Genomic DNA, 13513 nt, shown 5'->3' with positions numbered 1-13513 from the left:
TAACAAGACTTTGTTTACATTTGAGGTTTTTGTTTTCCAGTCATGCAAATATGTAGGATATGAATCTCAGAAGCCTAGTAAATTTACATTTAGTACTTAAGTTTATTAGTGTTACCTCAAAATAGCAAATTATTACTCAGGAGCTGTATTTTGGAAACCATTTTCTCACTCATGAAGAAAACCTCTTTCCTCAGTCTTAACCAGGCTTGAAACATAAGCAATTTTGGCAGCCATTAACCTACTTAATACAAGTTCTAATTTCAACCTGTTCAGCTGGGATTTCATAGAACGGCTTCAAATGTCTGAGCAAAGCAAAAATTGTTTTAGTCATACCATTTAGCATGACTAAAGGATTCCTAATTCCTAAATTCAAACTCTTGCTTTCAAACAATAGAAAACAGTTCTGGAATTGGTTAACTCTCGAAAGTCTGGATCAAATAAAAAAGGCTAGTCACAAAATCCACGTGTACATCAAACCCATTTATTAGCCCATTAGCCATTTTCTTAATATTAAAAAGCCCCTGGGTAACTACTACATTCATAAATTTCAAGTTATAATTCTGGCTTTGAGCTCATCAGGATTGCAATGGTACAAAACAACTTGGCTTTCTCTTCTTCTACTTTTTTATTTTCATTTGTTTCTTTTTTAATCATTTACTCTTTCAAAAAGTTCTGAATCATGACCAAGCATTTTCTTCTAGCCATAAATAGTCAATATTTTCACTACTTTATCTGATTATCACCTAAAAAATGAAAGTTTTGAAAGAAATACTCAGAAAAAAGTTTAGAAAACCTATTTAATTTGATTCTGCCTTAGGGTATTTCTTACTACCTTTACACAAGTAACTGGACATTTATATGCATACAAAGCCATACACTAAGATGCTGTGAACCCACTGGCAAGAAAAATAAGGTTATTTGTCTTTCTGGTGTTCTGTGAGATAGGCAGATGGGAAATCCACAAGATTCTGGTAATCTGGGAAGGCTAGGACCACTAAAAAAGCAAATTAAAAATTATCTTTTTAAATTATTTTAGCAAGATCTACTAGATATACTTCTTTTTCTTATACACGTTTTATAATTACTATGTTTTCCATATTCTGCAATTTCATATCATTCTAAATTAAGAGGTAAGTGTCCCAAGTCATTTAACCTAAAAGCATTTAGCTGTACATACAGCTGATGATCTTCAGATTTTCTGGTTTTTTTTTTTTGAAAAAAAAAAAAATTCAGATAGTTTTACATATACTCACTTCAGCCCTGGAACATCCAGAAGATTGGTCAGTCCAGTCCAGTTAATTTCCAAAAGCTGTGAGTTACAGGAAAAAAGTGAAAATTAACTTAGAATTCCCAGTACTGAGAAAACAAAACTGATCACCATGGATTTTGATCCATTTCCAGGATTTTTTTTTAGACAGGAAAACAAAATTTCTTACATTCCAAACAATTTTAACCATGGCTTTTAAGCCAGGAGGAAAAAAAAACCCAAACCCACATCCTCTTACCCACCTTTTATGTATATGTACATGTACACGTACACATATTTATACACCCACATATATACATATACACACTCATACACATAGCTGCATACACATGTATGCAGTACTTACCACATACAACCAACACCAAACTGTAAAATGCAGTCCTGCTTTTGGGAAAAATATTTCTAAATGAACAGTCACCAACATGAATTTGCAAATAAATCAGAATAAACTAATCTAATATCCTTGTGTAACAGAATAACTGGACATTAGATGGGGAAAAATTAGACAGCATCTAGCTTGATTAAGGCTTCTGACCTTTCCTCTTCAATTCTCAGAAGCACTCTAAAAAAAAAGTGCAATCTTGATTAACGTAAGAGTAGAATTTTCTTGCAAAAGTCGCAGGCGATAGTTATCAATGGCTCACTGTCGCAGGATGGAATTCTGTAGAGAGCCGTCCTGGGTGATGTCCTATTCATTATTTTCATTAATGAGGTATATAACAGAATAGAGACACCACCATGCAGAGAGGTATCGCGGAGCACACTGGGGGACAGGGAAAGAATTGAAGAAATCTTGATAACTGTAGCAAAACAAAGAAAGTACTACAAAACAGGGAGATATTCAAGGGGGACAAATGAAAGATTAATCAGCTGTACAAATGCAGGAGAGAAAACAACAGACTAGGCAGTAGCTCTGCAGAAAAGACTCTGGGGGATTAGAAGCTAAACTGCAGTAAATGGTGCCATGCGCTAGCCAAAGAGGCAAACCGGGAGCAGTAAGCAGGAGGAATATAGCCTGTCAGATAAATGAAGCAATCCTTCCATTCTAGTCCATAATGATAATGCTCCAGCAGGGGCACAGCATGGTTTCCAGTGCCACACATTAGGAAACGTGGACCAATGAGGAACTCCATTTGAGAGTGGAAAAACTACCAGAGTCCTAGAAGACATGATCAACAGGGAAAGAATGAAGGACTGGGTTTGAGAGGAAGATGGAAGGAAGACCTAAATCAGTTTGCAAATACATAGGAAACTTTCAGTGAGACAAAAAACCATTCTACCATTAATGGGGTAGAGAAGAAAAGTATCAATAAGATTAGATACTGAAGTGAGAAAAATCCTCAGAAATAATTTATAGGGATTAATAGTGACAGCTCATTGCTATATCGTACATACTTCCTTCACTGAAAATCTTTAGAGAAGGTTTGACATCCTGCTATTACAATGCTATAAACGTACTTATTCTGTTTCAGTGCTGTTAGTGTTAACGACTGATTTCTGATGTCCTTTTCAGTTCTACAATCCTCTGATTCTAAATACGAAAAGTATTAGAATATTTCCATGTCTCCTTTTTCATTAAAAACATTCTATTAATTGCATACGAGGTAACTGAACAATATTAAGCAGCAAACAAATCCAAACCCACCCAAATAATAGGACCCTTCCAAATCCAACTAACCCTATCTAAGAATGACTGCATGAAAGAAAATGATAAAAGGATTTTGAGATTTGTCAGTTGAGAAACTAATCATGGGGGTTCAGTTAAACATTGAAACAAAAGATTTCTAGAAGCAGCTATGTTGCAACTTTATACAAAAACGCAAGAGGAATCACTCTTCATACATTTTCTATTTAAAAACTAGCACATACCATTCTTTATAAAGATCTATTAATAGTTTAATTAGTGATTTCCTTTGTGAATACTTAGGCTAAAGATAACACATAATACATGTGCTTACATAAGGAGCACTGTTACTTAATGTGCTTTTGTAGTAGTGGTCAAATATTTCAACAGCTTTATCTAGGAAGCACCTAGCCTAACTTTAACAGGCAATTAAGCAGAAAAATCAAGGAAGAGATAATTACAGATACTCATTACCCTTTCTTCTATGGTATAGTATTATGATTTAATAACTGCATATTCCAAAATGAAAGACAGCCAAGGACCAAGGCAAAGAAGGCATCAAATATCTTGACATTTTCCATGTCCTTCGTCACCAAGTCCCCTGCCCCCAGCAGCAGACCCATACTTTCCCTAGTTTTGCTTTTGCTGCTGATGCTCCTGTAGAAGCCCTTCTTGTTACCCTTAACATTCCTCACCATATTCAACTATTCACCTCCAGGTAGGCTTTGGCTTTCCTGATCCCATCCTTACATGCACAGATACTTCTCTATATTCCTCCTGGGTCACCTGACGCTGCTTCCAACTGTTGTATGCTTCCTTTTTATATTTGAGTTTTGCCAAGAGATTCTTGTTCAGCCATGCAGGCCTCCTGCCACCTTTGCTTGATTAGGAAATCAAGCTCATGAGGACAGATTTTTCTTGAGCTTGGAGGAGATGACCCTTGAAAATCAAACAATCTCTCTTAGATCCTTCTTCCTTCTAGGATTCTATCCCATGGGATTCTTCCAAGCAGGTCTCTGAACAGGATGAAGTCTGCTCTCCTGAAGTCCAGGGTTGTGATCCTCCTTTTTGCCCTCCTCCCTCCTCACAGGATCCTGAACTACACCATCTCATGGTCACTGCAGTCAAAGCTGCCCCAAACATACATATCTTCCACCACTTCCTCCTTCTCTGCAAGTATGAGGTCCAGCAGAGCACTCCTCCTCATGAGCTTCTCAATCACCTGTATCAGGAAACTGTCAATGCACTCCAGAAACCTGGACTGCTTGCGCCCTGCTGTGCTGTCCCTCCATTAAAGTCCCCCATGAGGGCCAGGGGGCCTGTGAACATGGGGTTTCTTCCAGTTGTCAGAAGAAGGCCTCATCTACTTCTTCCTGAGCAGGCAGTCTGTAGCAGACATCCACAACAACACTGCCTTGTTGGTCTGCCTGCTAATCCTGACTGATAAACTCTCAGCTGGCTCACCGTACATCCCAAGGCAGAGCTCCATGCATTCCTACTGCTCTCTTAAAGGGCAACTCCCCCTCCTCGCCTGCCTCTCCTAAAAAGCCTATATCCATCCATTGCAGCACTCTAGTTGTGTGAGCTATTCCACCACATCTCTGTGATCCCATTAAGATTGTAGCCCTGCAACTGTATGCAGACCTCCAATCTCAATATTTGTTCCCATGCTGCATGCATTAGCATACAGGCACTTCAGATATGCACTCACTCATGCTGATTTTCCAGAAAAGGTAGGAGAGCTTTTCCCATAATGTCCTGTAAGTATTTCCTTATTTATGTGCATACGCTTGAGGTGACCCCACTTCACCCCTGTTTTGTGTCAGGACTGGAGAGAACATCACCTGAGCCACCATACCCTTGACCATCAGCCCCAGAGCCACATAGTCGCACCTGATATGTTCCAGATCTCCCTGGCAGTATCACTGCTGCCCACGTGGAAGAGAGTAGGAGTAGTAAACTGAGGCCTGAAGGAGCTTTAGCAGTGTTTCCAAAGTCCCAAATTCGAGACCCAGACAAGCAGCAAATCTCCCTAGATGACGGGTCAGGACAGCAGATGGGGACCGTCCATCCCCTGCGGCAGGGAGTAACTCACTACTGTCACTTGCTGCTTCCTCCAGGTGCTGCTGTGTGGCTCAGGATCTGCCAGTTCAAACACTGTTTGACAAAGCTCCCAGCCCCTCATCTGCTATGTGGGCACTGAATCTATTCTGGAGTTGCAAATCTGCAGGTGGAGCAGGAGCCATCCTTCTGGTGTCAGAAAGCTTCCAGCCTTCGCCATCATGGGAGAATCCCATCCAGCTGTCTCCAAAAGTTCAGAGGTCCTGCCTCTCATCTGTCAGTCTCAGATACTATACAGAATCACACTAGATGCCTATGTCTAGGCAAATGAATTGAGCCTAGTTTACTCGTTCATATCCTTTTTTCATATCTGAGACCACACTGTCAGAATCTTAAAAATAATAAGTATTATCGTTAGTTCCTATTAGGATTTGCTGCAGTTTGGGTAGCTTAAAAACCTGTTACTCAGTACAGAGACTGCAGATTTTCATCACTGTTTAGTTGAAAGAATGATCATTGGCTTCAGTGCCATTTTTTATTCATTATCTTTTTAAAAATATTGCAACTTAACACTAGTTTTTGCACACTTTCCACCAGAGAACCAGCAGAAAAAAAGAAGGGGGGGGGGGAGGAATTGTTTTTAATGGGAAAAGGCTAGCCCACCTTATATACACTGCAAGAAAAAGCATGCACTTGAGCAGGTAATACAGAGGAGCTAATGTGCTCTGAAATTCACCTCACTACTTACCACACTTACTTGATTGCATATCCATATTCTAATAACCAATATACCAAAAGTTCAATAGTACATAGGAATGTTCCATATACTTCTAAATAACACCGAATTTTAGAAAAGCCTGTTAAGAGACTTGGGTAATCAGTCTCATTTTTGAACAAAAATGCTGAAACCATTTGCCCAGTTTGCTCAAGAGCCAGTGTTCACACCAGAATTCAGCCTTTCTTTCTTCAGATTTTTACTCTTAGAATACAAAGCCTTCATCAATTATGAGTCAGGCTGTCAGCCAAGCACTTAGAAGTTGTGCATGAGAGAGATTAAGAAAACAGTAGTGTAATTAACATTTTCAGCAAGGGAATGCAGAGTTAACAACAGAATTGGAAGAGCTCCACTTTAGGTAGGTGAGAGGCTCAGCCTGCGAAGGCATATCTATTTATGGAATTTCTAGCAAGGCTAAATGGCAGTAATATGTTCCAGAAGTGGATGCAAACTTACCTATAACTCGTACGTTATGCTAAAGTCTTTTTTTTTTTTTTAAAGGGTGTTATGACTTCTTTTCTACATGAATATCAATTTAAAACTGACAGGTTTTCATTTCTAAATGCAAGGAAAAACTGTTACAAAGTCATTTGTTGTAAACCTTTGGAGCTATTTTACATTGGTATGAAATGAGCTAAGTTTCACTTGTACAGTTCTATAATAACACAAACTATATGCTAGAATACACAAATTGTATCTATATTTTAAAAAAAGTTAAGTTGAGCATATTGTTCTCTGAAAGTTAATTGTGTAAATGATCATTGTATGCTCCTAAATCTCATGCTCATTCTTACTCTGAAAAAAAAGTAAGAAAAAAGTTCTTAAACCAGTATGAAGAACCCAACTTAACATGAATAACTATGGCTTTGTATTACTTCCACAATCCTGCAATCCCACAAATGTTTAAAGTAATTTTACATACAAGTAGATGGGTAGTAGCTGATAAGGCTAGCTGCAAGTTGTGTTTTCAGACCAGTGCTTGTGTTCTGATAACACTCATTCAGCATAATTTTGATAATAACCTAACTTAAAGTTTTGAAATTACATCACACCTTATAAATCTATGTAGAGTAGTAGGACTCTGGCAGATGGAATTTTGTACTGTTTAAAATTTATTGTTTATTACATGATTGATTCCTAATTTTTTATTTATTCATAGGAGGATTACACAGTGAATATACACCATAAAAATCTGAAAACAAAAAAAGTTCCCTAAAGCATTCATATCTGCATGACTCATTTAGTGGTTTTACATAATGATATTTCCAGAAAAAATGGAAAATGAGAAAATACTTGCATTTCCTTTTGATTTTTTTTCGGTGGTGCTTTTTTTCTAGCACCTACAGTACTCCCTTATGGCTTTCTGCTTGGCATATTGCGTACAACTGTTAACACTACAGAATCCCTCACTGTCTTCAAAAAGACTCAACCAAATTAAATGAATTGAGAAATATAATGCATGTTGAAATTCATCATTGAGAAATATCTCGTACACTGGACTGAAACATAATGTTTTTTGTATTAACTGCAGCAACTCAGAACAAAACAACGAACCACCTACCAATGAGATATCACTGAGTACAACTGAAAGATTTTCAGTTAGTGTGACCAAAAAGCATTCTAAAAAGTTGCAATGTAGAATATCAAATGCATATAGTGCAATGATAAGACCTCACTGTCAATACTTTGAGTATTATTACACACCTCTTCTCACAGACAACACAACAAAGTTCATCCTATCATCTCTGTTTAGACTCCATTAAGCCACGGAGCATGGAAAAAATAATCGTGCAAAGAAACTGAAAAATTATTGCCATTTACTGTGGCCATTTAGAGAAGAAATACAATTAGTGCATATAATATCAGAAACTTTCATTCACCCTCTTATTGGACGGGAATAGTTACAATGAAGGGGCTCAATTTCAGAACCGTTAAATGCTTTTCCATTCAAAGTTGGAGCTAAGAAAGTCAGGAAACATTACTAAGGCTAAGCACTTTACAGGATTAAAAGAAAAGTTGTGCAAATAAATCTTAAGCCATGAAATGTTTTAGAAGGGATATGAGCCTTCAAACTCCAGGCATAAATCAAACTTTTAACTATTTGGGCTTTGAAGGTACGTTTTTTCCTACATTTGCCCACTACAGGGCTTCCTTTCCAGGTTTATCTGGAAGAACCGGGAGTAACGGGAAATATAACTGACACCACTGCAGTACCACAAACTCTCTAATCTTAATTTATAGCGATTAGTGACACAGAAATTTTCTCCTTTTTGTGTATTGCTTTCACATGAAGTCCTCTCAGAAAGGCTGTTCCGGATCTGCACTTTTGGCTTCCAAACATAATCAGACTCCAGAATAAAATACAACTTTTGTAATGCAAGAAAAGAACAGCTTTCCAAAAAACACCACCAAGTTCTGATCAAAAAGCTTGTATCTGCTGTATCTAGAATAGAAATTAGCACTGATGTCAGTGAAGCTCACAGTAACTAGAGAAGTAGTCAAATCTACTGTATTGCTTCATCCGCAAGTTAGAGCCCTTCCAGTCACGGTCGGCCAAATAACAGGGGTCTTCGTTTCATATTTTGAACATCATCATATCATAGCTTGCAGGAGGGGAAACAGACTTCTAATTTCTGATAGAAAGTTAAAACAACATCACCAAGTTTTCAAACAAAAGTGTCCTATAGTGGAGAAAAAGGAAGTAAACAAAAGATTGCCAGCTGATGAATCATTTTATGAAATACTGAATATAGGAAATTCCATACTTAAAAGCCACCAACTTGACCTATAAATGTCAAAAATAGTTTAACAATGTAATTTCCTTCTCCATCACCACTTTGAGCAATATATAATTCTCTTTCTTTAGCTAAATTTAAGGAATGCCAGCTGGTTCTCTGCAGCCAAACTAACAGGGCACTGGAAAGACTGTGTTCAGAATCTGTCACCAAGTGAAACTCTGCCAGTAGCTGGAAAGTGCTGTGTCTTTCCTCAGCTCATTACAACTGAGAGAGGTGCCATGCCTTGCAAACAAACAGACTGTTACCCAGCCAGCTCACTGGCCTGGAGAGGGATTTCAGACGCTGGTTACAGTTTCTAATTAGCTAGTATGTGCTGTCATATTAGTCAAAGTTGTTTCAACTCTTTCTCTGCTCCCATCAGTGAAAAAAATTAACCGTTTGTCCTTGAAAACCAAGTACTTTGTGTCTTACCAAAAACGAATGCACCACATTCTAAAGTATACTCATACCAAGCCACATAACAAAAACCTTCTTACTCCTATAAATCCTTTATTATGTACTTTGGGGAAAAGGAAGAGGAATATAAAATCTTTAGGTGAGGAACCAGTGATTGTCCAACACTGTGAATATCTTAAAGCAGATTCGACAAACACGTTCTCACAGCCTACAGTGACTTTGCTCCTGTAGCTGACAAAGCCCTGAAGCGTATTCCCCTACCCAAACCCAGTAGCAGCAAACACGGCCCGGTACCGAGCTCACGCTAAACAGCCTGTTGGGGCTTACTGGGGCTGGCCCTGAGCTAGTGGCAAAGGCAGACAGAGGGGTGTGGAGCCAGGAGGCTGATACAGGCGTCGACATACAGTAAAAGAAACAGCTTGGAACTACTAACACACAAAACAGGACTATCGATATGAAGCGTTCACAGGGAAAAAGTATGGCTTTTATTTAATTGTTCGCACTTTAACATGTGAATACTTTTCTTAAAGAAGAACAACCGGACAGCAGAAAGGAAGGAGAGAGACTGCTAGTTGCTCTGTCCTGGGCTACTGGATGTCCGATTGGGGGACCGTCTAGTTAAGAGGCCGAAATTACAGCTCTCCCGAGAGCAGCCAAACCTACCCAGCAGAGGAGTGTTTAGGGTGAGACAGGCAGAGAATTAGAAGCAATACCAAACTATAAGACTTTAACATGAGAACAGACAGTGGGAAGTCTGAGGAGAGCGAGAGCAGCTAAAGAGCAAGGGCTGTTGATCTAGCACCTTCTCCTTTCCTTTTTGGGGGTCCTTGTGCCTCGCAAATAGAGAAATATTCAAAAATAGTTTTCAAACTTTACTAGCTCATTCTAACTCAAACATTAGACCTGAGTTCTGTTTTAAAAGCTACCTTGATCTATTCTTTTTTAAATAAAACTCAGTGATTAAGAGTGTTTTGGGGTACCTCAGAACCCTGGCTGACTTTTGGTTCCATCACAGGTTAATATAATTTTGGAATTTATCAAATCAAGCATTCCTCTAGGACTGGACATGATGTTATAATCATGCTGCATATCATGTTATGTGGTGGAAATCCTAGTATAAGGTATGACTTCCAAGTATTTACTGAATTTGATCTGGTATTTATAAACAAGATAGTGTAGTGTTATATACTGAATATTAACTAAGATCCAGGCTCTACTGAAGTCAAAAGGCATTTCCCATCAATTTTAATAGGACTAGGATTTCAGGAAAAAAATTACCATCATCTATAGCATGTTTACAACACAGCTTAATCTGTGTCTACAGAAGGGAAGTGCTAAATTCCATTGCAAGACATTTGATATGTCTAGTTCCCTAGTAAAGAGTATTTGCCCATATAGATGTGAAAAAAGATCAAATACTAACAGCTGCATTTAAAAATTTTACAAGGATTATGTCTCACTGAAAGTTACAGCAGCATTTTTCAACTCTTCCTGTCAAATAAGCGTTCAAGTTGATGTTTAAGGATAAGACTGCCAAATTCATTCCAGCTGGTCAGCCTTCAATTTGCAAATCCCATATGAATAAAAATTTCAATCAATCCTTGTAGTAGTTTTCTTCCAAGATTTGGTCATCCTTAACTGAAGAACTGTAACTCTATGCTTCCTATTCTGATATAAGGTTTTTAGATACCTTTGCATGAATATCAACTACAGACTTGATAAATGATCAGCAGCAAAGAATTTAAATCCACATATTGTGAACTATGCTTCTAAGTTTGTAGAAGGGGGGAAAATGCAGCATTTGCGGGGGGAGGACAGGGCACTCACCATTAGTTCCTCTGAATTAATATGCCAAAGATAACACAAGCTAACTCTGAATTACTGAAATTATGGAAGTAACTGTGCATTTCAGTGTGAAACAGAAATAGTCCATACTCTTGTTCCCAAGTTTTTCTTTGTTTACTATTTCTTTCCTTCCCTATTTCTTTTCACAGCATTTGAGATTTAAAAGCACGCTTTAAAAAAGCCCTCAAAACCATAAACTTTGAAATTCACCTACACAGCACAGTGGCAGAAGCATCATGAAAGGTGGAGAGTTTCCAAAGCTTATTCCAGAGAGATTGCTTTCAGAAAATAGAAAGTTCCCAGATATTCTTTATATGTGAGAGCAACAGAGATTTGGTAACATGCAGTGCTTATTACCATCACTTTTCCAGATGATTAAAGAGAACTGGTAAAACAAAGCAAAAGATTCTGCTGATTATCATAGTACTTTTTCCATGTCAAGAGACTGAAGAAATTCAGGAGCATATAATGTGCAAAGTGCGCATCTCAGTGTTCATAAAGCAAATTATTCAAATTCACTGTTGGAGCAATAACCATGCAGATGTCACAGCAATCACAAAGCTCTACTTCAATCTGGTACTCCATTAATGAGCAAAATGCAACACAAAACAACTGTTAGGATGCAGAAATAGTAGATAAAACAGTAGTTCTCAAGTTCATATATATTTAAACAAACAGTAATAGAACAATCTTTAAAACTGTATGAAGGTCAACAGACCGAAAAGTTGGGATTTTAACTAAGAAGAAAAATGAGGAATACAAAATAACAAATAGAAAAGACACACTTATTCACCTTTTCTTAAAATACAAGAAACAGAACATTTTAAAGATGTGACTTACACTTCAATTTATTATTTTTTTAATTAAAAAAAGCAAAGTCCAGCAAGTAGTGATCCTTTAAAACTCTCTGCTATAACAAGCCACTGAAGATAGCAGACAGACCTGCTTGACTGCTGTCTATATACACTTACAGCCATGACAACACAGATGACTGAACAGAATAGAAAAATAAACTGAGCTGCATGGCATGCAAGTGGAACTAACTACTGCCTTCAGTCCTGCACCAAATCTATTTGTTTTGTGATATTCAGGAGAATGTGTTACAGAAAGTTTAAAAAAAAAAAAAAAAATCCCTGCAGCCTATAAGATAGGCTAAAAAAATCTGATGAGCATTTCACATGTTCAGTGTTTTCAGTATCCTACATGCCTTTACAGAGTGAAAAGAATGTAAATGTGCTGGAACACAGAATACACAGTACCATTACTGAATTTTATAGAAGCACAAAAGGCAGACTCTAAACACTGCCAACCTTGTGGCTTGACTTGGCTGCCATAAGCACTGCTAATTCTCAGAAGAAAAGCCACAAAGGATTTTCAAATGTTGATGCACAATTTCCTGTAAATCAAGATATGGTAGTAGTAGATTTGTGCAGGACAAATTTTAGCTCTGCTATGGGGAGCAATGACAGAACTCCAAGGGATAAGTTCCATTTCTTCACACATTTATTATAAGATGTGGACTAACACATCCTCCTCGATTACTTGTGAATGGTCATGCAGCAATACAGTAACATTTGTCTGTGTTAAGAGAACACAGCCCATTAACATACACACTGCTAAACTGCTGACATACTGTAATAATTTAGCAAGTAACATTCTCCAGTGTATTTTCCCAGCAATCAGTAAACATTTAACTAGGTTTCTCAAACAAAGCTTGACTACACAAGAATCCAGAAAGAAGAAATTTCATAGTTTTCATCATTGTTATAGGAAACACAGATGGACAGGATGCATCTTTGCACAGGAACTATGTTTAATAGTAGCAGGTTTTTCAGTTTTAACTGCCCAGAGATTTAAGTGAGAAAACAGCTACAGAGATAAGATATGTGGTTGTGAGGGTAAGAAACAGGAAAGTTTTTGCATTCAGAGCGACCAGGTGAAAGATCACAGGTGGTCTTATAAAAACCCCATATATCTTTGCATTCTTCATAGTGTCAAATAGTCAAGCTACAATCCAAGCCGATTCCTTCTATCTCCTACTTCCTTTTTTCCTTCTACCAGTGCATTTCTGTTCATACCCTCACACTAGTATTGACACTCTCCCAATTCGTTAGTGATGCAGCTACAGATGCTAAAAGACATCTAAAGGACAGTAAACTAGTCACTTCTCCTCCCTGTGTTTAATATTCTGCCAGCTTACCTCCCTGAACCAGCTTTCTTCAGGAGCAGAAGTTTCAGCACTAGTGTAAGGGAGACAGGATAACATGGAACAGGAGGAGGGCATAGGGAGAGGAGGGTGTTCTGGAAGTACCAGCTGAGTTTTACTTCAACTACCCTGAAACCATCCCACCACCCAGCAAACACGACAATTACAAAAATTCAGGTTATAGCTAACTGTAAGTATACAATGTAACAGTACAAATCATTTTCATTTTGTGAGCAACAAGACTAATTCCCAGCCAGTATTATTATAATAGCACATAAGCTCCAGAACTTATCCAGGTGTTCCACAAACCCCTTTAAAAGAGGTTGAAAAGTTCTGAAGCAGATAGTTGTAGTCTCGTATATTCTGAATGCTTTTTTGATCAACTAAAAGCAAATCAAACAACATTCTTCTACATTCTGCACAATCACTCTATGCTACGGTCTTTGTCAGACATTTTTCACTAGTGCATATTCTTGGTGCAAGCAGTCCTTTTGAATCTAATTTTCTTCAGTACTTATAACCTTGAAAATCATATTCAGTA

At 37.8% G+C, this 13513-nt stretch overlaps 1 protein-coding gene across 3 annotated transcripts in view; it reads right to left on the bottom strand.

The window, feature by feature from the left end:
* Positions 1 to 13513, bottom strand: part of ESYT2 (extended synaptotagmin 2) — a 95845-nt gene that overhangs the window by 33817 nt on the left and 48515 nt on the right. For all 3 annotated transcript variants that reach the window (XM_067291929.1, XM_067291931.1, XM_067291930.1), the window contains one exon: positions 1254 to 1309. In XM_067291929.1, coding sequence (XP_067148030.1) covers positions 1254 to 1309 — 56 coding nt within the window. The remainder of the gene's footprint in view (positions 1 to 1253; positions 1310 to 13513) is intronic.

This window comes from Apteryx mantelli, chromosome 2 (genome assembly GCF_036417845.1).
Source record: "Apteryx mantelli isolate bAptMan1 chromosome 2, bAptMan1.hap1, whole genome shotgun sequence".
Lineage (NCBI taxonomy): Eukaryota > Metazoa > Chordata > Aves > Apterygiformes > Apterygidae > Apteryx > Apteryx mantelli.
Note: the sequence above shows the minus strand (reverse complement) of the source record. Positions and strands in the feature narration are given on the sequence as shown.